The 25,395-nt window shown below is 43.6% G+C and overlaps 1 protein-coding gene across 1 annotated transcript in view; it reads left to right on the forward strand.

Moving 5' to 3' along the window:
* The window catches only part of LOC121578150 (testis-expressed protein 264 homolog), a 120,555-nt gene extending 107,932 nt beyond the window's left edge, over positions 1–12,623 (forward strand). Inside the window, exon 4 of the mRNA XM_041892303.2 lies at positions 11,777–12,623. Within this exon, the coding sequence (XP_041748237.1) occupies positions 11,777–12,078 (302 nt within the window). The 3' untranslated portion in view covers positions 12,079–12,623. The remainder of the gene's footprint in view (positions 1–11,776) is intronic.
* Positions 12,624–25,395: the final 12,772 nt, after the last annotated feature.

The raw sequence follows: 25,395 nt of genomic DNA on the forward strand, positions 1-25,395 counted from the left end.
TTGGCTGTGTGCTTAGGGTCGTTGTCCTGTTGCAAGATGAACCTTCGCCCCAGTCTGAGGCCTTGAGCGTTCTGGAGCAGGTTTTCATCAAGGATCTCTCTGTACTTTGCTTCGTTCATCTTTCCCTCGATCCTGACTAGTCTCACAGTCCCTGCCGCTGAAAAACATCTCTACAGCATGATGCTGCCACCACCATGCTTCACCGTAGGGATGGTGCCAGGTTTCCTCCAGACGTGATGCTTGGCATTCAGGCCAAAGAGTTCAATCTTGGTTTCATCAGACCAGAGAATGTTGTTTCTCATGGTCTGAGAGTCCTTTAGGTGCCTTTTGAAAACTCCAAGCGGGCTGTCATGTGCCATTTACTGAGGAGTGGCTTCCGTCTGGCCACTCTACCATAAAGGCCTGATTGGTGGAGTGCTGCAGAGATGATTGTCCTTATGGAAGGTTATCCCATCTCCACAGAGGAACTCTGAAGCTCTGTCAGAGTGACCATCGGGTTCTTGGTCACCTCCCTGACCAAGGCCCTTCTCCCCCAATTGTTCAGTTTGGCCAGGCGGCCAGCTATAGGAAGTCTTAGTGGTTCCAAACTTCTTCCATTTGAGAATGATTGAGGCAACTGTTTTCCTAGGGACCTTCAATGCTGCAGACATTTTTTGGTACCCTTCCCCAGATCTGTGCCTCGACACAATCCTGTCTCGGAGCTCTGGTTTTTGCTCTGACATGCACTGTCAACTGTGGGACCTTATATAGACAGGTGTGTGCCTTTCCAAATCATGTCCAATCAATTGAATTTAGCACAGGTGGACTCCAATCAAGTTGTAGGTGATCAATGAAAACAGGATGCACCTGAGCTCAATTTCGAGTCTTATAGCGAAGGGTCTGAATACTTATGTGAATAAGGTATTTCAGTTTTTCTAAAAACCTGTTTTTGCTTTGTCATCATGGGGTATCGTGTGTAGATTGATGAGGGAAATGTTTTATTTAATCCATTTAAAATAAGGCTGTAACGTAACAAAATGTGGAAAAAGAGAAGGGGTCTGAATACATTCCAAATGCACTGTATGTTTGCTTTTTTTATACGTACATAGAGATGCCGACAAATGTTGGTCATCGAAATTTCATGGTCATGGAGAAGTCATGAAATTCCATCTGTCAAAATGTGTATGAACCCTGTCAATAAAGATATGAGTTGTTTATATGAACCTCCACAGCATCAAGTCTTAGGGATTTGGTGCCTCTAGAATGTTATTGAAATGATATTCTCTGTTTACCCATAGAATTTTAATTACTAGAACGGCATCCCCATTCGAGTCAGTGTTCTGTGATGGGTGGGCCAGCAGACATATTGAGTGTACCCATAGTTCTATTTCTATGTCTTTACCTGTCACAATGTCATTACCTGTAAGTGTATTGTAGTTAACTGTCATGATATCCCTTCATCCTAATGTGGGTCTCTGGTAATCACTGGGATTTACAATTATTACTAGGGGTTCTCTTTCCAATTCTATTTTTGCTCCTAATGACTGACATTTCTCCTCAATTAATTACTGTACATACCTAAGTATGTCCCTCATCTGATTTCACACTTTGTGGTATTGAAATGATCAATGATGATGACCTTTCATCTGACTGTGACCATTTGGAGTGTCTTTTTCTATCAGGCTATATTCTTCTTGACCAGGAGACTATATCCCTGTCATGATGGCCCTGTCCTTCCTGATACACTGTTTGAAATGTGTCAAAGGGGTAGCTGGAAATATGGGCCACTTGTAATTACTGGGAGATACTACAGCCATTTCAGAATTCTCCTTTTACTCCTGCTGACATTTAACCTCTCTACCATTCATTACTGTACCTACCTTAGTAGTACCTTGGTTTTATGACCTACTTCACCTTGGGAGGAAGATTATGTCTCTTGTTGAATTTAATTAAGCTCCCTTTTTAAAGGAGAAAAATATTATTCCTAGAGTCAGCGGTAGGTCTCCTTCTCTTCCCCCACTGTGTGTGTGAACATTGTGTGTACTGTGTGTGTGAACGTTGTGTGTACTGTGTGTTTGTGTGTGTGAACATTGTGTGTAAAATCAAATCAAATTGTATTTGTCACATACACGTGTTTAGCAAATGTTATTGTGGGTGTAGCGAAATGCTTGTGCTTCTAGCTCCGACAGTGCAGTAATATCTAACAAGTAATATCTAACAATTTCACAACATATACCCAATACACACAAATCTAAGTAAGGAATGGAATTAAGAATATACACTTATATGGACGAGCAATGACAGAGCGGCATGGACTAAGATACAGTAGAATATTATAGAATACAGTATATACATATGAGATGAGTAATGCAAGATATGTAAACATTATTAAAGTGACTAGTGTTCCATTTCTTAAAGTGGCCAGTGATTTATATAGGCAGCAGCAGCCTCTAATGTGCTAGTGATGGCTATTTAACAGTCTGATGGCCTTGAGATAGAAGCTGTTTTTCAGTCTCTTGGTGCCAGCTTTGATGCACCTGTACGGACCTCGCCTTCTGGATGATAGCGGGGTGAACAGGCAGTGGCCGGGTGGTTGATGTCCTTGATGATCTTTTTGGCCTTCCTGTGACATCGGGTGCTGTAGGTGTCCTGGAGGGTGGGTAGTTTGCCCCCGGCAATGCGTTCGGCAGACCGCACCACCCTCTGGAGAGCCCTGTGGTTGCGAGCGGTGCAGTTGCCAAACCAGGCGGTGATACACCCCGACAGGATGCTCTCAATTGTGCATCTGTAAAAGTTGGTGAGAGTTTTAGGTGCTAAGCCAAATTTCTTCAGCCTCCTGAGGTTGAAGAGGTTCTGTTGCGCCTTCTTCACCACACTGTCTGCGTGGATGGACCATTTCAGTTTGTCAGTGATGTGTACGCCAAGGAACTTGAAGCTTTCCACCTTCTCCACTGCGGTCCCGTCGATGTGGATAGGGGGGTGCACCCTCTGCTGTTTCCTGAAGTACCCGGTGTTTGTGTGTGTGAACGTTGTGTGTACTGTGTGTTTGTGTGTGTGAACGTTGTGTGTACTGTGTGTTTGTGTGAGTGAACATTGTGTGTACTGTGTGTGTGTGCGTGTGCGTGCGTGCGTGAGTGAGTGTGGTAGTAATAGCACTCACACATCTTGATTGAGAGGAGGAAGATTGGCCAGATTGAGGTGTGGAGTTTGCTGCCAGGGGAGATTAGTTTATTTGGTAACACTGGTCACTAATGACTGTACACAGCTATGGCACACATTCCCCCTGACTGGGCCTCTTACCCTTTTCTATTTACTGCACACACTCAAACAATCCAAATATGTTGATATTGAGCTGAATCCAAATATGCCGAAATGCACATGATAATGTTGACCATTGTATCTTGTTTCAAATAATAATAATAATAATGATAGTGATAGATTTATTTTATATACCGCTTTTCATTGCAAGGAGAATCTCAAAGAAATGTAGGGTTCTGGCAGGTCTTAGGCCAGGGGTCGGCAACAGGCGGCCCGCCGGCCAAAACCGTTTCGCGTGTGATTTATTTTTGTTTAAAAAAAGACTGTAAAATCACCAGGAATTCAGCTAAAAAGGAGTTTCATTTAGGAAATCTGTTCCCAAGTATTCCCACAAAAAAATAAAATGTAATCAAGTTATGAAATTATTGTTATTTTCAAATTCTATCTTTGTGGGCTTAATTGTGATCAATTTGCAGTGCCCCCCGACCCGCGGCTGAATCTAGTTGCCTACCCCTGTAATAGGTGATGGTCTTCTACAGCTGACGAGGCAGGCAGTTCAGAGGCTGTAGTAGCATGACCGGAGGGAACCTTGATGTGTTTACCATGTGTTTACGATCGGCAGGAATTTAGCTATGTGGGAAGTGCAGGAAGGAACAGAGAATGGTGACGATATCAGCTATCTTGATCTACACAGACGAGCTAAATCACTTTTTACAACTCTGTTCCCAGGGCCTGTTTCTGCACATCTGCTAACAGTCACATAGATAAAAGGATGTACTTTCTATAAAAGGAGAGAGACAACTCTGTTTGTTGAGCTTCATTTTCCCAAATCTTATAATAAAGTTGTAGTTTGAAAGAATCTCTCTTCCTATAGAATTTCTACCACAGAATGCTGTTCAATGACTACAGCTCAGCATTCAACACCATAGTGCTCTCCAAGCTAATCAATAAGCTAAGGACCCTGGGACTGAACACTTCCCTCTGCAACTAGATCCTGGACTTCTTGACGGGCCGCCCCCAGGTGGTGAGGGTAGGCAACAACACATCTGCCACGCTGACCCTCAACACGAGGGCCCCTCAGGGGTGTGTGCTTAGTCCCCTCCTGTACTCCCTGTTCACCCACAATTGTGTGGCCGCGCACGACTCCAACACCATCATTAAGTTTACCGGCGACGCGACGGTGGTAGGCCTGATCACCGATGATGATAAGACCGCCTATAGGGTGGAGGTCATAGACCTGGCAGTGTGGTGCCAGAACAACAACCTCTCCCTCTCCAACTTCAGCAAGACAAAGGAGCTGATCATAGATTACAGGAAATGGAGGGCCGAGCAAACCCCCATTCACATTGACGGGGCTGTAGTGGAGCAGGTCGAGAGCTTCAAGTTCCTCGGTGTCCACATCACCAAGGATCTATCATGGTCTACACACACCAACACAGTCGTGAAGAGGGCACAAAAACGCAGCTTCCCCCTCAGGAGGCTGAAAAAATGGGCCCTCAGATCCTCAGAAAGTTCTACAACTGCACCATTGAGGACATCTTGACTGGCTGCATCTCCGCTTGGTATGGCAACTGCTAGGCATCCAACCGCAAGGCGTTACAGAGGGTAGTGCGTACAGCTCAGTACATCACTGGGGCCGAGCTCCCTGCCATCCAGGACCTCTATACCAGGCGGTGTCAGAGAAAGGCCCTAAAACTAGTCAAAGCCTCCAGCCACCAAAGTCATAGACCGTTATCTAGCTACTGCATGGCAAGCGGTAGCTAGCACCAAGTCTGGAACCCTGAACAGCTTCTTCCCCCAAGCTATAAGACTGCTGAATAGTTAGACCAGGTATATACAGTGTATTCGGAAAGTATTGAGACCCCTTGACTTTTTCCACATTTTGTTACGTTACAGTCTTATTCTAAAATTGATAAAATTATTTAAAAACATTTCCTCATCAATCTACACACAATACCCCATAATGACGAAGCGAAAACAGGTTTTTAGAACTTTTTGCACATTTATAAAAATATAAATACCTTATTTACATAAGTCTTCAGACCCTTTGCTATGAGACTCGAAATTGAGCTCAGGTACATAGTGTTTCCATTGATCATCCTTGAGATGTTTCTACAACTTGATTGGAGTCCACCTGTGGTCAATTTAATTGATTGGACATGATTTGGAAAGGCACACACCTGTCTATATAAGGTTCCACAGTTGACAGTGCATGTCAAAGCAAAAACCAAGCCATGAGGTCGAAGGAATTGTCCGTAGAGCTCCGACACAGGATTGTGTCGAGGCACAGATCTGGGGAAGGGTACCAAAACATGTCTGCAGCATTGAAGGTCCCCAAGAACACAGTGTCCTTAATCATTCTTAAATGGAAGAAGTTTAGAACCACTAAGACTCTTTCTAGAGCTGGCCACCTGGCCAAATTGAGCAATCGGGGGAAAAGGGCCTTGGTCAGGGAGGTGACCAAGAACCCGATGGTCACTGACAGAGCTTCAGAGTTCCTCTGTGGAGATGGGAGAACCTTCCAGAAGGACAACCACCTCTGCAGCACTCCACCAATCAGGCCTTTATGGTAGAGTGGCCAGTCGGAAGCCACTCCTCAGTAAATGGCACATGACAGCCCGCTTGGAGTTTGCCAAAAGGCACCTAAAGGACTCTCAGACCATGATAAATAACATTCTCTGGTCTGATGAAACCAAGATTGAACTCTTTGGCCTGAATGCCAAGCGTCACGTCTGGAGTAAACCTGGCACCATCCCTTCGGTGAAGCATGGTGGTGGCAGCATCATGCTGTGGGAATGTTTTTCAGTGGCAGGGGACTGTGAGACTAGTCAGGATCGAGGGAAAGATGAACGGAGCAAAGTGCAGAGAGATCCTTGATGAAAACCTGCTTGAACCCGATCGAACATCTCTGGAGAGACCTGAAAATAGCTGTGCAGCGACGCTCCCCATCCAACCTGACAGAGCTTGAGAGGATTTGCAGAGAAGAATGGGTGAAACTCCCCAAATACAGGTGTGCCAAGCATGTAGCGTCATACCCAAGAAGACTTGAGTCTGTAATCGCTGCCAAAGGTGCTTAAACAAAGTACTGAGTACAGGGTCTAAATACTTATGTAAATGTAATATTACAGTTTTTTTAATTTTTTATACATTTGCTACAATTTCTAAAAACCAGTTTTTGCTTTTCGTTATGGGGTATTGTGTGTAATTTGTTTCGGAAAAAAAACAATTCAATCCATTTTAGAATAGATTTAAACATCATGATCATTACACAGGTGCACTTTGTGCTGGCGACAATAAAAGGCCACTCTAAAATGTGCAGTTTTGTCACTCAACACAATGCCACAGATGTCTCAAGTTTTGAGGGAGGTTTGGCATGCTGACTGCAAGAATGTCCACCAGAGCTGTTGCCAGAGAATGTAATGTTCCTTTCACTACCATAAGTAGCCTCCAACGTCGTTTTAGTAATTTTTGGCAATACGTCCAACCGGCCTCACAACCGCAGACCACGTGTAACTACGCCAGCCCAGGACCTCCACATCCGGCTTCTTCACCTGCGCGATCTTCTGAGAATAGCCACCCGGACAGCTGATGAAACTGAGGAGTATTTCGGTCTATAATAAAGCCCTTTTGTAGGGAAAAACTCATTCTGATTGGCTGGGCCTGGCTCCCCAGTGGGTGGGCCTGGCTCCCAAGTGGGTAGACCTATGCCTTCCCAGGCTCACCCATGGCTGCGCCCCTGCCAGGTCATGTGAAATCCATAGATTAGGGCCTAAATAATTCATTTAAACTGTAACTCAGTAAAATCGTTGAAATTGTTGCGTTTATGTTTTTGTTCAGTATATTTGGTTAACTATTGAACTATCTGCATTGACCCTTTTTGCACTAACTTTTTTGTCTCATCACATACGCTGCTGCTGCTGTTTATTATCTGTCACTTTATTCCTAGTTATATATACATACTGTATCTACCTCATTTACCTCGTACCCCTGCACATTAACTCGGTACTGGTACCAAGTGTATATATCCAAGTTATTGTTACTCATTGTGTATTTATTATTACTTTTATTATGTGTTTTACTTTTCTATTATTTCTCTATATTGTCAAAGTGTGTTAGGCTGCTATGCTAACATGATCAGGTCCAATTAAAAAGTGCTATGTTGGCTGCCTATAGGACCCCTTAATTAACACTGAGAAGAAGTTTGAATGGTCTTGAGTTCCCGCCGAGTCACACGTGACGGCTCAGCTCAGAAAGTAAAGTAGTTCTTAGATATAGCACTACATAGGGAATAGGGTGCCATTTGGGATGCAGACACGCAGCCCTAATCTGGTGATGGTGCTGCCAGTGTTAATTAACAATCTGCCAGAATAGCAGTTATAACATGGTAACAACCAGTAATGTAGGGGTTAGATAGTAGGGCTGGGAATTGCCAGGGACCTCACGATACGATATTCACGATACTTAGGTGCCAATACGATATGTATTGCGATTCAATGTTCTAAACATATTGTTCACCATATGTCTGTGCGGAGGGACAAGAGAGAGCCATGAGAAAACGAGTTTTGATCAGTTATGGAAATAAGTGCTGAAAACAAATTGGCTCCCTATTTAAAAAGAAGATGGAGAACAAGAAAAAAATATAAAATTTAAAAAAATAAAAATAAAATTGCAATATTATCAAAACGATACAATGTATCGTCAAAAATAATATCCTGATATGTAACTGTATAGATTTTTTTCTACATTCACTATTATATAGACAGTATACTCTTTCTCTCTCTCTCCCTCTCTCTCTCTCTCTCTCTCCACCTCCCCCAGTTTCTGAAAGTAAAAACCCACCTGAAGAATGATTCTCCAACTCTTCACCTCCATTTATTTACGCTAGCTATATTCTGCAGTATTCTACAGTTTCAGCTATGCTGGCCTATGCAAACCCTTGGGAAACCCACCTATCGAACCATCCAATAATGGGATTTATAAATAAATTATCTGGCCTCCCGAACGGAGTGATCTCTATAATATATACAACTTTTGGAAAGCTCAACTTTTTCAGAAAGTATTCACACCCCTTGACTTTTTCCACATTTTGTTGTGTTCAGAGGTAAAAATTGATTACATTGAGATTTTGTGTCACTGGCCTACACACAATACCCCATAATGTCAAAGTGGAATTATGTTTTTAGACATTTTACAATTCATAAAATATGAAAAGCTGAAACGTCTTGAGTCAATATGTATTCAACCCCTTTGTTATGGCAATCATAAATAAGTTCATGAGTAAAAATGTGCTTAACAAGTCACATAATACGTTACATGGACTCTGTGTGCAATAATAGTGTTTAACATAATTTTTTTATGACTACCTTATCTCTGTACCCCACACATACAATTCTCTGTAAAGTCCCTCATTCGAGCAGTGAATTTCAAACACACACCTGTTGGTAGATGGGTAAAACATTTGAATAATAATCAAACATTTAATATTAAATCAAATCCAATTTGATTTGTCACATGCGCCGAATACAACAGGTGTAGACCTTACAGTGTAAAGCTTACTTACAAGCCCTTAACCAACAATGCAGTTTTAAGAAAAATAAGAGTTAAGTAAAAAATTGATGAGAAAAAAAGAAAAAGAAAGAACAAATAATTAAAGAGCAGTAGTAAAATAACAGTAGCAAGGCTGTATTTTAAGTCAAAATAATTGAGGTAATATGTACATGTAGGTAGAGTTAAAGTGACTATGCATAGATAATAAACAGAAGCTGTTAAGGACCCTTTTAGACCTAGACTTGGCGCTCCGGTACCGCTTGCCGTGCGGTAGCAGAGAGAACAGTCTATGACTAGGGTGGCTGGAGTCTTTGACCATTTTTAGTGCCTTCATTTGACACCGCGTGGTAGAGAGGTCCTGGATGGCAGGAAGCTTGGCCCCAGTGATGTACTGGGCCGTACGCACTACCCTCTGTAGTGCCTTGCGGTCGGAGGCCGAGCAGCTGCCATACCAGGTAGTTATGCAACTAGTCAGGATGCTCTCGATGGTGCAGCTGTATAACTTTTTGAGGATCTGAGGACCCATGCCAAATCTTTTCCGTCTCCTGAGGGGGAATAAGCTTTGTCGTGCCCTCTTCACGACTGTCTTGGTGTGTTTGGACCATAATAGTTTGTTGGTGATGTTGGACACCAAGGAACTTGAAGCTCTCAACCTGCTCCACTACTGCCCCGTCGATGAGAATGGGGGCATGCTCGGTCCTCCTTTTTCTGTATTGCACAATCATCTCCTTTGTCTTGATCACGTTGAGGGAGAGGTTGTTTTCTTGGCACCACACGGCCAGGTCTCTGACCTCCTCCCTTTATGCTGTCTCATCGTTGTTGGTGATTAGTCCTACCACTGTTGTGTCAACAGCAAACTTAATGATGGTGTTGGAGTCGTGCCTGGCCATGCAGTCATGAGTGAACAGGGAGTACAGGAGGGGACTGAGCACGCACCCCTGAGGGGCCCCCGTGTTGTGGATCAGCGTGGCAGATGTGTTGTTATATACCCTTACCACCTCGTGTTGGCCCGTCAGGAAGTCCAGGATCCAGTTGCAGAGGGAGGTGTTTAGTCCCAGGGTCCTTAGCTTAGTGATGAGCTTTGAGGGCACTATGGTGTTGAACGCTGAGCTGTAGTCAATGAATAGCATTCTCACGTAGGTGTTCCTTTTGTTTAGGTGGGAAAGGGCAGTGTGGAGTGCAAAAGAGATTGCATCATCTGTGGATCTGTTGGGGTGGTATGCAAATTGGAGTGGGTCTAGGGTTTCTGGGATAATGGTGTTTATGTGAGCCATGACCAGCCTTTCAAAGCACTTCATGGCTACAGACGTGAGTGCTACGGGTCTGTAGTCATTTAGGCAGGTTACCTTCGTGTTCTTGGGCACAGGGACTATGGTGGTCTGCTTGAAACATGTTGGTGTTACAGACTCAGTCAGGGACAGGTTGAAAATGTCAGTGAAGACACTTGCCAGTTGGTCAGCGCATGCTCGGAGTACACGTCCTGGTAATCCGTCTTGCCCTGCGGCCTTGTGAATGTTGACCTGTTTAAAGGTCTTGCTCACATCGGCTACGGAGACAGTGATCACACAGTCGTCCGGAACAGCTGATGCTCTCATGCATGCTTCAGTGTTGCTTGCCTTTAAGCAAGCATAGAAGTAATTTAGCTCATCTGGTAGTTTCGTGTCACTGGGCAGCTCGTGGCTGTGCTTCCCTTTGTAGTCTGTAATAGTTTGCAAGCCCTGCCACATCTGACGAGCGTCGGAGCCGGTGTAGTACGATTCAATCTTAGTCCTGTATTGATGCTTTGCCTGTTTGATGGTTCGTTGGAGGGCATAGCAGGATTTCTTATAAGTGTCCAGGTTAGAGTCCCGCTCCTTGAAATGCGGCAGCTCTATCCTTTAGCTCAGTATGGATGTTGCCTGTAATCCATGACTTCTGGTACGTACGGTCACTGTGGGGACAACGTCATCAATGCACTTTTTGATGAAGCCAGTGACTATTGTGGTGTACTCCTCAATGCCATCGGAAGAATCCCGGAACATATTCCAGTCTGTGCTAGCAAAACAGTCCTATAGCTTAGCATCTGCGTCATCTGACCACTTCTTTATTGATCGAGTCACTGGTACTTCCTGATTTAGTTTTTGCTTGTAAGCAGGAATCAGGAGGATAGAATTATGGTCAGATTTGCCAAATGGAGGGCGAGGGAGAGCTTTGTACGCGTCTCTGTGTGTGGAGTAAAGGTGGTCTAGAGTTTTTTCTTCTGGTTGCACATTTAACATGCTGGTAAAAATTAGGTAAAACTGATTTAAGTTTTGCTGCATTTTCCTGTTTGCTTATGGCCTTATACAGCTCATTGAGTGCGGTCTTAGTCCCAGCATTGGTTTGTGGTGGTAAATAGACAGCTACGTAAAATATAGATGAAAACTCTCTTGGTAAATAGTGTGGTCTACAGCTTATCATGAGATACTCTACCTCAGGCGAGCAAAACCTCGAGACTTCCTTAATATTAGATTTCGTGCACCAGCTGTTGTTTACAAATATACGCAGACCGCCACCCCTCTGTCTGTCTATCTATCCATCTATCTATCTATCTATCTGTCTATATGTCCTGTCTATATGTATATCTGGCTGTCTATCTATATGTCCTGTCTATCTATCTGTCTGTCTATCTGTCTTGTCTGTCTTATCTGTCTGTCTATCTGTCTGTCTTATCTGTCTATATGTCCTGTCTGTCTGTCTGTCTGTCTGTCTGTCTGTCTGTCTGTCTGTCTGTCTGTCTGTCTGTCTGTCTGTCTGTCTGTCTGTCTGTGTGTCCTGTCTGTCTGTCTGTCTGTGGTCTGTGTTTGTTGATACACATGTTTTTTATATGCTCATCATTTTCATTGATTCTGCTTAGTAACACAGTGCCAACAAAAAGGTGTGCACTCTCCTTAGTCTTACTTGTTCTCCCCATGTATTTTTCTCCCTAAGTGCGGCCTCTACCTATTCTTACTCTCTCTCCCTGTCTCACTAGGTGCGGACTCCAACAGTGAGTGCAGTTCAGGGAGTGGTGTTCTCCTGTCAGACAGCAGAGAGACCTCCCTAGCACCATCCAGCGTCTCCTCCCTGCTCCGACACGACAGAGGAGGAACAGGAGGAGGTGAAGACCGCAGCGACAGGAGCACCAGCTCCTCCTCCTTTGAGGAGTTGGACATGGAACTCCCTGATGGACAGGAGGAGGAGGCGGGGACAGAGCAAGCCAGCGACGCCCCCTGCAACAAGCACCTAAAGACGACCACAGAGGAGAGGGGGGTTAAAGCCGGGGGGGAGGAGTGAGGGGATGAAGTGGGGGAGAAGAAGAAGAGGAGGTTGGGGGAGGAGGAGAGAATTCTAATGTGCAGTTTTCTATGGCTCTTTCTCAATGAGTTTTTCCTTGATTCCCCCCATTGTGGACCTTCTCCTCCAATATGGTTGAGGTGAGGAAATAGGATGCAGGGAATCACAGAAAGACTTATTGAGATAGCGCCATAGTGTGTTCCTATAAGTATAGTTTTTTTTATTCCCAAACCTATTTTGAGGTGATGACTCAGTCTGATGAGTGTGTTGTGTTGAGCTGTTGGTCAGGCAGAGTACCAAAGGGAAAATGGTCTCCTTCTTTCTGTCCTGCTGTTGGTTGCTGACAGAAATAGCCTACTTGAAATAAACAATTATCAGAAATACGTCAGGTAACCTGAGTTTCTTGAAGTTTTTAAGTATTTCGTTGATATAAATAGCAAAATGATGCATGGTGAATAAGTGTGTTTGGATGCGTTTTAGATTTTTTAAAACTTGATTGTTATGTTTTTACTATTAAAATGATGATTATCATCCCTTGTGACTTAGTAATGTTTTGACCTTCATCCTGTAATTGCAGTAAAACTGTAGTGTATCTATATTTGAGATGATCTTTTGACTTTCATATAGTGTTTTTCTTTTGTGTAAAAAAACAACAATTTAGAATATTCTGTTTGTTTGGGTATGTAAAAGTGCTCAATGTTTTTCCATACTGTTTATTTTCCCCATCCTTTCAATCTTTCCAAATAACTTTTAAAATCTATAAAATCAGTATAAGTACTGTATTGTCACGATCGTCTAAGGAGGAGGACCAATGCGCAGCGTTGAAGGTGAACATATTTATTTAGAGAATGATCACACGATCAAAACAACAGACGATAACGTGATGTCTACGGTTTAACACAAACCAAATAAGAACAAGAAACCACAACGAATGAAAGCCTAACGGCTACCTAAGTATGACTCCCAATCAGAGACAACGAGCTACAGCCGTCTCTGATTGGGAGCCACCCTGGCCAACATAGAAATGAAAAACATAGAAACTAACACCCTGGCTCAACATACGAGAGTCCCCCGAGCCAGGGCGTGACAGTACCCCCCCCTACCAAACACAACAGGGGAGGGACCGGGTGGGCACTCCGCCTTGGCGGCGGATCCGGCTCCGGGCATGATCCCCACTCGCTCTCTAACCCCCCAAAGTACCCCTGGTCCGGTCTGGCCCTGCTGACCGGAGCTGTACTGCACACTGGTGGAGCGGATTGCTCTAGCTCCGGCGTGAAGCAGCTGACCCGTGCTGAACCAGGCACCAGTGGAACAGGCACGGGCTGTGCCGGACTGGCGACGCACACCACTGGCTTGGTGTGGGGAGCAGGACGGCCCGAGCCGGGCTGACCAAACGCACCCCTGACTTGGTGCGGGGAGCAGGAGCGGGCCAAACCGGGCTGACGAAACGCACCACTGACTTGGTGCGGGGAGCAGGAACGGGCCGAGCCGGGCTGACGAGCGCACCACTGACTTGGTGCGGGGAGCAGGAACGGGCCGAGCCGGGCTGACGGGCGCACCACTGACTTGGTGCGGGGAGCAGGAACGGGCCGAGCTTGCTGACGAAGCGCACCACTGACTAGGTGCGGGGAGCAGGAACGGGCCGAGCCGGGCTGACGAAGCGCACCACTTACTTGGTGCGGGAAGCAGGAACGGGCCGAGCCGGGCTGACGAAGCGCACCACTGACTTGGTGCGGGGAGCAGGAACAGGCCGGACCGTACTGGGAACACACACCACTGGCCCTACGTGGGGATCAGGAACAGGCCGGCCCGGACAGGCAACACACGCCAGTACCTCTCGCCGTGCCTCTACATCCTCCTTCCCCCTGGTGACCAGTGACTCCCGTAACCTGGCGGCCTCCTGCTGCCCCGTCGTCCACGGCGTTAGCCCCCCTAAAAATTTATGGGCTTCACTCCTACCCGTGGCCAAGGCCTCCATCCCTCTTGCCAGACTCGCACTCATCTCCTCCCAAGTCCATCCTCTCTCCTCGTCACGCTGCTTGATCCAGTCGAGGTGGTTTCTTCTGTCACGATCGTCTAAGGAGGAGGACCAATGCGCAGCGTTGAAGGTGAACATATTTATTTAGAGAATGATCACACGATCAAAACAACAGACGATAATGTGATGTCTACGGTTTAACACAAACCAAATAAGAACAAGAAACCACAACGAATGAAAGCCTAACGGCTACCTAAGTATGACTCCCAATCAGAGACAACGAGCTACAGCCGTCTCTGATTGGGAGCCACCCTGGCCAACATAGAAATGAAAAACATAGAAACTAACACCCTGGCTCAACATACGAGAGTCCCCCGAGCCAGGGCGTGACATGTATATGTATAAGCCGGGTCGTTCGAGCCCTGAATGCTGAAAGCTGTGGTATATTAGACTGTATACCACGGGTATGACAAAAACAATACTTTTTACTGGTCTAATTAAGTTGGCTACTAGTTTATCATAGCAATAAGGCACCTCGGGGTGTTGTCTGTCTGTCTATCTGTTTATGTCTTATCTGTTTGTCTTTCTGTCTGTCTATCTATCTCTCTATATGTCTTGTCTGTCTGTCTATCATCTGTCTATATGTCTGTCTTGTCTATCTATATGTCTTGTCTGTCTGTCTCTATCTGTCTGTCTGTCTGTCTATATGTCTTTCTTGTCTCTCTCTATCTGGCTGTCTGTCTATATGTCCTGTCTATCTATCCATCTGTCTATATGTCCTGTCTGTATGTCTTGTCTGTCTCTATCTGGCTGTCTGTCTATCTATATGTCCTGTCTGTCTGTCTGTCTGTCTATATGTCCATCTATCTATCTGTCTTGTCTGTCTGTCCTTATGTCTTGAATGTCTGTAGGTCTTGTCTGTCTTTCTTACTGTCTTATCTGTATATCTGTCTGTCTGTCTGTCTGTCTCTATCTGGCTGTCTATATGTCTTATCTGTCTATCTGTCTTATCTGTCTATATGCCTTATCTGTCTGTCTGTCTATATGCCTTATCTGTCTGTCTGTCTATATGTCTTGTCTATCTATCTGTCTTGCCTATATGTCTTGTCTATCTATCTGTCTATATGTCTTGTCTATATGTCTTGCCTATATGTCTTGTCTATCTGTCTATATGTCTTGTCTATATGTCTTGCCTATATGTCTTGTCTATCTATCTGTCTATATGTCTTGTCTATATGTCTTGCCTATATGTCTTGTCTATCTATCTGTCTATATGTCTTGTCTAGTCTGTCTTTCTTACTGTCTTATCTATCTAGCTCTCTTATCTATCTGTCTGTCTATGTGTCCTGTCTGTCTGTCTGTGGTCTGTGTTTGTTGATTGACATGTTTTATATGCTCATCATTTTCATTGATTCTGCTTAGTAACACAGTGCCAACAAAAAGGTGTGCACTCTCCTTAGTCTTACTTGTTCTCCCCATGTATTTTTCTCCCTAAGTGCGGCCTCTACCTATTCTTACTCTCTCTCCCTGTCTCACTAGGTGCGGACTCCAACAGTGAGTGCAGTTCAGGGAGTGGTGTTCTCCAGTCAGACAGCAGAGAGACGGGGGAGAATGAAGGAAGGAAAAGAAGAAGAGGAGGTTGGGGGAGGAGGAGAGAATTCTAATGTGCAGTTTTCTATGGCTCTTTCTCAATGAGTTTTTCCTTGATTCCTCCCATTGTGGACCTTCTCCTCCAATATGGTTGAGGTGAGGAAATAGGATGCAGGGAATCACAGAAAGACTTATTGAGATAGAGTGTGTTCCTATAAGTATTGTTTTTTTTATTCCCGAACCTATTTTGAGGTGATGAGTCAGTCTGATGAGTGTGTTGTGTTGAGCTGTTGGTCAGGCAGAGTACCAAAGGGAAAATGGTGTCCTTCTTTCTGTCCTGCTGTTGGTTGGCTGACAGAAAATAGTCTACTTGAAATAAACAATTATCAGAAATACGTCAGGTAACCTGAGTTTCTTGAAATCCATGTTTGTTTTTAAGTATTTCGTTGATATAAATAGCAAAATGATGCATGGTGAATAAGTGTGTTTGGATGCATTTTAGATTTTTTTTACTTGATTGTTATGTTTTTACTATTAAAATGATGATTATCATCCCTTGTGACTGAGTAATGTTTTGACCTTCATCCTGTAATTGCAGTAAAACTGTAGTGTATCTATATTTGAGATGATCTTACTTTTGACTTTCATATAGTGTTTTTCTTGTGTGTAAAAAAACAACAATTTAGAATATTCTGTTTGTTTGGGTATGTAAAAGTGCTCAATTTTTTTCCATACTGTTTATTTTCCCCATTCTTTCAATCTTTCCAAACAACTTTTTAAATCTATAAAATCAGTATAAGTACTGTATAAGCTGGGTGGTTCGAGCCCTGAATGCTGAAAGCCGTGGTATACCACGGGTATGACAAAAATAATCATTTTTACTGGTCTAATTAAGTTGGCAACCAGTTTATAATAGCAATAAGGCACCTCGGAGGGATTGTGGTATATGGCCAATATACCAAGGCTAAGGGCTGTATCCAGGCACTCCGCTTTGTGTAGTGCATAAGAACAGCCCTTAGCCGTGGTATATTGGCCATATACCACACCTCCTCGGGTATAAACCGGGTAATTTGGGTCCTGGCTGCTGATTGGCTGAAACAGCATTTCAGACGTGTCTATATAAGAAAATATACCACTGGTATGATGCAAAAATACTTGTTTACTGTTCTATTTATGTTGGTAACCAGTTTATAATAGCAATAGCACCTTGGGTTTGTGGTAGTATACCCCCCCCGGGCCTTATTGCTTAATTCTATCATACAGACGCCCATGTTTTCCAAATAGTCTCCATGACGACCAAACCCTAAACGTGTTTGTGTGATACAATTGCATGCCATGCATACAGTGGGGAAAAAATGTATTTAGTCAGCCACCAATTGTGCAAGTTCTCCCACTTAAAAAGATGAGAGAGGCCTGTAATTTTCATCATAGGTACACGTCAACTATGACAGACAAATTGAGGAAAAAAATTCCTGAAAATCACATTGTAGGATTTTTTATGAATTTATTTGCAAATTATGGTGGAAAATAAGTATTTGGTCACCTACAAACAAGCAAGATTTCTGGCTCTCACAGACCTGTAACTTCTTCTTTAAGAGGCTCCTCTGTCCTCCACTCGTTACCTGTATTAATGGCACCTGTTTGAACTTGTTATCAGTATAAAAGACACCTGTCCACAACCTCAAACAGTCACACTCCAAACTCCACTATGGCCAATACCAAAGAGCTGTCAAAGGACACCAGAAACAAAATTGTAGACCTGCACCAGGCTGGGAAGACTGAATCTGCAATAGGTAAGCAGCTTGGTTTGAAGAAATCAACTGTGGGAGCAATTATTAGGAAATGGAAGACATACAAGACCACTGATAATCTCCCTCGATCTGGGGCTCCACGCAAGATCTCACCCCGTGGGGTCAAAATGATCACAAGAACGGTGAGCAAAAATCCCACAGGACCTAGTGAATGACCTGCAGAGAGCTGGGACCAAAGTAACAAAGCCTACCATCAGTAACACACTACGCCGCCAGGGACTCAAATCCTGCAGTGCAAGACGTGTCCCCCTGCTTAAGCCAGTACATGTCCAGGCCCGTCTGAAGTTTGCTAGAGTGCATTTGGATGATCCAGAAGAGGATTGGGAGAATGTCATATGGTCAGATGAAACCAAAATAGAACTTTTTGGTAAAAACTCAACTCGTCGTGTTTGGAGGACAAAGAATGCTGAGTTGCATCCAAAGAACACCATACATACTGTGAAGCATGGGGGTGGAAACATCAAGCTTTGGGGCTGTTTTTCTGCAAAGGGACCAGGACGACTGATCCGTGTAAAGGAAAGAATGAATGGGGCCATGTATCGTGAGATTTTGAGTGAAAACCTCCTTCCATCAGCAAGGGCATTGAAGATGAAACGTGGCTGGGTCTTTCAGCATGACAATGATCCCAAACACACCGCCCGGGCAACGAAGGAGTGGCTTCGTAAGAAGCATTTCAAGGTCCTGGAGTGGCCTAGCCAGTCTCCAGATCTCAACCCCATAGAAAATCTTTGGAGGGAGTTGAAAGTCTGTGTTGCCCAGCGACAGCCCCAAAACATCACTGCTCTAGAGGAGATCTGCATGGAGGAATGGGCCAAAATACCAGCAACAGTGTGTGAAAACCTTGTGAAGACTTACAGAAAACGTTTGACCTGTGTCATTGCCAACAAAGGGTATATAACAAAGTATTGAGAAACTTTTGTTATTGACCAAATACTTATTTTCCACCATAATTTGCAAATAAATTCATTAAAAATCCTACAATGTGATTTTCTGGATTTTTTTTTCTCATTTTGTCTGTCATAGTTTACGTGTACCTATGATGAAAATTACAGGCCTCTCTCATCTTTTTAAGTGGGAGAACTTGCACAATTGGTGTCTGACTAAATACTTTTTCCCCCACTGTATGGTCATATTGACTATATATATTGACAATATATACAAGATATAACAATAACATTTTTTTTCTTATACATTAATTATAGTAACAGTTTTATTACGGAATCTAGAGTATTTAGAAGCATACAATCATACAACTCACTCAATAGCCTTTACTCTGACAGGCCTTTGGGTGTTAGTTGTATCTTGTTTTATCTAATGAATGATATTCTGAGTCCCTATGTTTATTATTGGTTGAATAAAATGTATTTTTCGACTTGCCAGTTGTCGTATGACTTTGGTCTGTCATGCTTAGCCATGCTATGTTATGGTCTGCTGTGCACTAAAGAATACTGAGAAGGAGAGATAAAGAAGGGAGGGGTGAGAAGGAAAGAGAGAGAGGGAGGAATTGGGAGTGTACAGACGACACAGAGGGATGTACGCATCTGTAATTTAATTAAATGCAAGTTTTATACAAATGTTGTATGTAAACTCAGCAAAAAAGACACGTCCCTTTTTCAGGACCCTGTCAAAGATCATTCGTAAAAATCCAAATAACTTCACAGATCTTCATTGTAAAAGGTTTAAACACTGTTTCCCATGCTTGTTCAATGAACCATAAACAATTAATGAACATGCACCTGTGGAACGGTCCTTAAGACACTAACAGCTTACAGACGGTAGGCAATTAAGGTCACAGTTATGAAAACTTAGGACACTAAAGAGGCCTTTCTACTGACTCTGAAATACACCAAAAGAAAGATGCCCAGGGTCCCTGCTCATCTGCGGGAACGTGCCTTAGGCATGCTGCAAGGAGGCATGAGGACTGCAGATGTGGCCAGGGCAATAAATTGCAATGTCTGTACTGTGAGACACCTAAGACAGCGCTACAGGGAGACAGGACGGACAGCTGATCGTCCTCGCAGTGGCAGACCACGTGTAACAACACCTGCACAGGACCTGTACATCCGAACATCACACCTGCGTGACAGGTACAGGATGGCAACAACAACTGCCCAAGTTACACCAGGAACGCACAATCCCTCCATCAGTGCTCAGACTGTCCGCAATAGGCTGAGAGAGGCTGGACTGAGGGCTTGTAGGCCTGTTGTAAGGCAGGTCCTCACCAGACATCACCAGCAACAACGTCGCCTATGGGCACAAACCCACCATCGCTGGACCAGACAGGACTGGCAGAAAGTGCTCTTCACTGACAAGTCGCGGTTTTGTCTCACCAGGGGTGATGGTCGGATTCGCGTTTATCGTCATAGAAATTAGCATTACACCGAGGCCTGTACTCTGGAGCGGGATCGATTAGGAGGAGGAGGGTTCGTCATGCTCTGGGGCTGTGTGTCACAGCATCATCGGACTGAGCTTGTTGTCATTGCAGGCAATCTCAACGCTGTGCGTTACAGGGAAGACGTTACTCCTCCCTCATGTGGTACCCTTCCTGCAGGCTCATCCTGACATGACCCTCCAGCATGACAATGCCACCAGCCATACTGCTCGTTCTGTGCGTGATTTCCTGCAAGACAGGAATGTCAGTGTTCTGCCATGGCCAGCGAAGAGCCCAGATCTCAATTCCATTGAGCACGTCTGGGACCTGTTGGATTGGAGGGTGAGGGCTAGGGCCATTCCCCCCAGAAATGTCCGGGAACTTGCAGGTGCCTTGGTGGAAGAGTGGGGTAACATCTCACAGCAAGAACTGGCAAATCTGGTGCAGTCCATGAGGAGGAGATGCACTGCAGTACTTAATGCAGCTGGTGACCACACCAGATACTGACTGTTACTTTTGATTATTTTGACCCCCCCTTTGTTCAGGGACACATTATTCAATTTATGTTAGTCACATGTCTGTGGAACTTGTTCAGTTTATGTCTCAGTTGTTGAATCTTGTTACAGTGAGGGAAAAAAGTATTTGATCCCCTGCTGATTTTGTACGTTTGCCCACTGACAAAGACATGATCAGTCTATAATTTTAATGGCAGGTTTATTTGAACAGTGAGAGACAGAATAACAACAACAAAATCCAGAAAAACGCATGTCAAAAATGTTATAAATTGATTTGCATTTTAATGAGGGAAATAAGTATTTGACCCCTCTGCAAAACACGCCTTAGTACTTGGTGGCAAAACCCTTGTTGGCAATCACAGTGGTCAGACGTTTCTTGTAGTTGGCCACCAGGTTTGCACACATCTCAGGAGGGATTTTGTTCCACTCCTCTTTGTAGATATTCTCCAAGTCATTAAGGTTTCGAGGCTGATGTTTGGCAACTCGAACCTTCAGCTCCCTCCAGAGATTTTCTATGGGATTAAGGTCTGGAGACTGGCTAGGCCACTCTAGGACCTTAATGTGCTTCCTCTTGAGCCACTCCTTTGTTGCCTTGGCCGTGTGTTTTGGGTCATTGTCATGCTGGAATACCCATCCACGACCCTTTTTCAATGCCCTGGCTGAGGGAAGGAGGTTCTCACCCAAGATTTGATGGTATATGGCCCCGTCCATCGTCCCTTTGATGCGGTGAAGTTGTCCTGTCCCCTTAGCAGAAAAACACCTCCAAAGCATAATGTTTCCACCTCCATGTTTGACGGTGGGGATGGTGTTCTTGGGGTCATAGGCAGCATTCCTCCTCCTCCAAACACGCGAGTTGAGTTGATGCCAAAGAGCTCGATTTTGGTCTCATCTGACCACAACACTTTCACCCAGTTCTCCTCTGAATCATTCAGATGTTCATTGGCAAACTTCAGACGGGCATGTATATGTGCTTTCTTGAGCAGGGTGACCTTGTGGGCGCTGCAGGATTTCAGTCCTTCACGGCGTAGTGTGTTACCAATTGTTTTCTTGGTGACCATGGTCCTAGCTGCCTTGAGGTCATTGACAAGATCCTCCCGTGTAGTTCTGGGCTGATTCCTCACCGTTCTCATGATCATTGCAACTGCACGAGGTGAGATCTTGCATTGAGCCCCAAGCAGAGGGAGATTGACAGTTATTTTGTGTTTCTTCCATTTGCGAATAATCGCACCAACTGTTGTCACCTTCTCACCAAGCTGCTTGGCAATGGTCTTGTAGCCCATCCCAGCCTTGTGTAGGTCTACAATCTTGTCCCTGACATCCTTGGAGAGCTCTTTGGTCTTGGCCATGGTGGAGAGTTTGGAATCTGATTGATTGATTGCTTCTGTGGACAGGTGTCTTTTATACAGGTAACAAGCTGAGAATAGGAGCACTCCCTTTAAGAGTGTGCTCCTAATCTCAGCTCGTTACCTGTATAAAAGACACCTGGGAGCCAGAAATCTTTCTGATTGAGAGGGGGTCAAATACTTATTTCCCTCATTAAAATGCAAATCAATGTATAAAATTTTTGACATGCGTTTTTCTGGATTTTTTTGTTGTTACTCTGTCTCTCACTGTTCAAATAAACCTACCATTAAAATGATAGACTGATCATTTCTTTGTCAGTGGGCAATCGTACAAAATCAGCAGGGGATCAAATACTTTTTTCCCTCACTGTATCCACAGTTGCTAATAGTTACCAGTAGCTACCCGCTAGCTAGCTAGCTTTATTGGTTAGCTAGCCTCGTGCTTCACCGGGCTCAGCCGAATACAATACTTACCTACAATAATTACCTACAATAACCTACAATAACTACCTAGATAAACTACCTACAATACCTAACTACAATACCTACCTACCTACCTACCTACAATCTAAATACATGGTTTAAGCTTTACTCGACACCATATAAATCTGATCGATTTACAAAATTCAAAAAGTTTGGAGTATCTTCATCCATTGTCCAAAAATCTTTAAAAATAAATGTATGACCATTGGTAACAGCTTACCTCCCGCCTTACTATTAGCAATGGTCATAAAAATTGTTAAAAGATTTTTAAAACAATTCAAATAAATGCAACAGTTGGACAATGGATGAAGATACTCCAAACTTTTGGAATTTTGTAAATCGATCAGATATTGACTGAATTACAGCACATAAAGCATTTTACTGGCACAGACAAATAACGTTCAGGGATTTTGGTGGGAATTCAGGTATTACATTCATCGTAAAATGTCACCTGTTTTTCTTAGAATGCACTCATATACAGTGCATTCAGAAAGTATTCAGACCCCTTGACTTTCTCCACATTTTGCTACGTTACAGCCTTATTCTAAAATGGATTAACATTTCAAAAATCGTCATGAATCTACACACAATACCCCATAATGACAAAGCAAAAACAGTTTTTTTAGAAAACGGAAATATCACATTTACATAAGTATTCAGACCCTTTACTCAGTTCTTTGTTGAAGAACCTTTGGCAGTGATTACAGCCTCAAGTCTTCTTGGGTATGATGCTACAACTTGGAACACCTGTAGTTGGGGAGTTTCTCCCATTCTTCTCTGCAGATCCTCTCAAGCTCTGTCAGGTTACCTGCACTGTCTAGACTGCCTCATGAATTACTGTTGTTGTCACGTTCTGTTGCATAATTCAACAAGTGTGTCATTAGCAGGATATCCTTAGATAAAAAATCAACTTGGCTCGAGATTACACCTATCTATACTTTACATTATTTGCGAGATCAGACATAATATCACACAAGCAAGAGTATGAAAGAGTCGCAGGAGTAAAATGAAAGCAATCAATCCAGTGAGATTTAAGTGACAAGTGGATTTTGCACCCTTCAAACACAGGAAAGATGGCTGAAAAAGACAGATCTTCAGGTGGGCAGGGCATGCACATTGCTACTTACTGTACACTGTCTTAACCGGTTTTAACACAGTTGCAGCCGACAGTATTTTTCAGTGACAACATGTTTTTGGCATCTGTCTTTCGTTTACACACAGGTGTTCGGACACGAAGATAGCTAATTAGCACAGGTAGTACACTCTGTCTTCCGTCTGTTTTCCGTAAACAAGCGCTGTAACATGGAAATATGGCCGTGTGGGAACCCTAACCCTATAAAGGTGTGTAGTAATTTAAAAATATGATTTCTCGCTGATATGAAAGATACGTTCCTTATGTGTCCAAAACCGTACCGTAAGTGATGTGTGTTAATGTTTTCAGAAAGCGTCCAGACTCTTAACAAAACCCCCTGTCAGAAGATACTATTGTCAATAATCAAATCAAATTTGGTTTGTCACATGCTTTGTAAACAACAGATGTACACTAACAGTGAAATGCTTACTGACGGGCCCTTCCCAACAATGCAGAAAGAAAAGATAAATAGTAGAAAAATAAATAGGAATAAATAGAAAAATAATAACACAAGGAATAAATACACAATGAGTAACTTGTCTGTATACATGGGGTACCAGTACCGAGTCGATGTTTAGCGGTACGAGGTAATTGAGGTAGGTATGTACATATAGGTAGGAATAAAGTGACTAGGCAACGGGATAGATAATAACAGTAACAGCAGCGTATGTGGTGAGCCGAAAGAGTTAGTGCAAAAAGGAGTTAGCGTTAGCTAAAGCAGTTAGCATCTATGAAAGTGGTAGTCAACCCCTATTATTTCACACAGAGTGAGTCCATGTAACTTATTATGTGATTTGTTAAGCCAAATTTTACTCCTGAACTAATTTAGGCTTGCCTAAACGAAGGGGGTGAATACGTATGCAACGACAATATTTTAGTTTCGTTTTTATTAATTTGTACAAATTTGTAGAATTGTCTTTTCACTTTGACATTATGGAGTATTTTGTGTAGATCAATTACAAAAAATGTGTAATCTATTTGAATCCCACTTTGTAGAGCAACAAAAAAAATTCTAAAAATCCAAGGGAGGTGAATACTTATGATTCCCTCTTTTCCTTTGTCTACTTCATGACAGACAGTTACAATATGCTAACTGTTTCCCAGCATATTGCCTTGTAAAACACAATAATGATAAGGACTATGAAAGTCTATATAACAACAGACATGGATGAAATGTTATATATTTTTTCTGTCGTTTGTTATTCTCTGAAAGAGAATCTGGAGAAAAGAACACAGACACACATACAGTGGGGAGAACAAGTATTTGATACACTGCCGATTTTGCAGGTTTTCCTACTTACAAAGCATGTAGAGGTCTGTAATTTTTATCATAGGTACACTTCAACTGTGAGAGACGGAATCGAAAACAAAAATCCAGAAAAATGTTAAGTTATTAATTTGCATTTTATTGCATGACATAAGTATTTGATACATCAGAAAACCAGAACTTAATATTTGGTACAGAAACCTTTGTTTGCAATTACAGAGATCATACGTTTCCTGTAGGTCTTGACCAGGTTTGCACACACTGCAGCAGGGATTTTGGCCCACTCCTCCATACAGACCTTCTCCAGATCCTTCAGGTTTCGGGGCAGTCGCTGGGCAATATGGACTTTCAGCTCCCTCCAAAGATTTTCTATTGGGTTCAGATCTGGAGACTGGCTAGGCCACTCCAGGACCTTGAGATGCTTCTTACGGAGCCACTCCTTAGTTGCCCTGGCTGTGTGTTTCGGGTTGTTGTCATGCTGGAAGACCCAGCCACGACCCATCTTCAATGCTCTTACTGAGGGAAGGAGGTTGTTGGCCAAGATCTCGCGATACATGTCCCCATCCATCCTCCCCTCAATACGGTGCAGTTGTCCTGTCCCCTTTGCAGAAAAGCATCCCCAAAGAATGATGTTTCCACCTCCATGCTTCACGGTTGGGATGGTGTTCTTGGGGTTGTACTCATCCTTCTTCTTCCTCCAAACACGGCGAGTGGAGTTTAGACCAAAAAGCTCTATTTTTGTCTCATCAGACCACATGACCTTCTCCCATTCCTCCTCTGGATCATCCAGATGGTCATTGGCAAACTTCAGACGGGCCTGGACATGC

Source organism: Coregonus clupeaformis, chromosome 12, assembly GCF_020615455.1.
Source record: "Coregonus clupeaformis isolate EN_2021a chromosome 12, ASM2061545v1, whole genome shotgun sequence".
Lineage (NCBI taxonomy): Eukaryota > Metazoa > Chordata > Actinopteri > Salmoniformes > Salmonidae > Coregonus > Coregonus clupeaformis.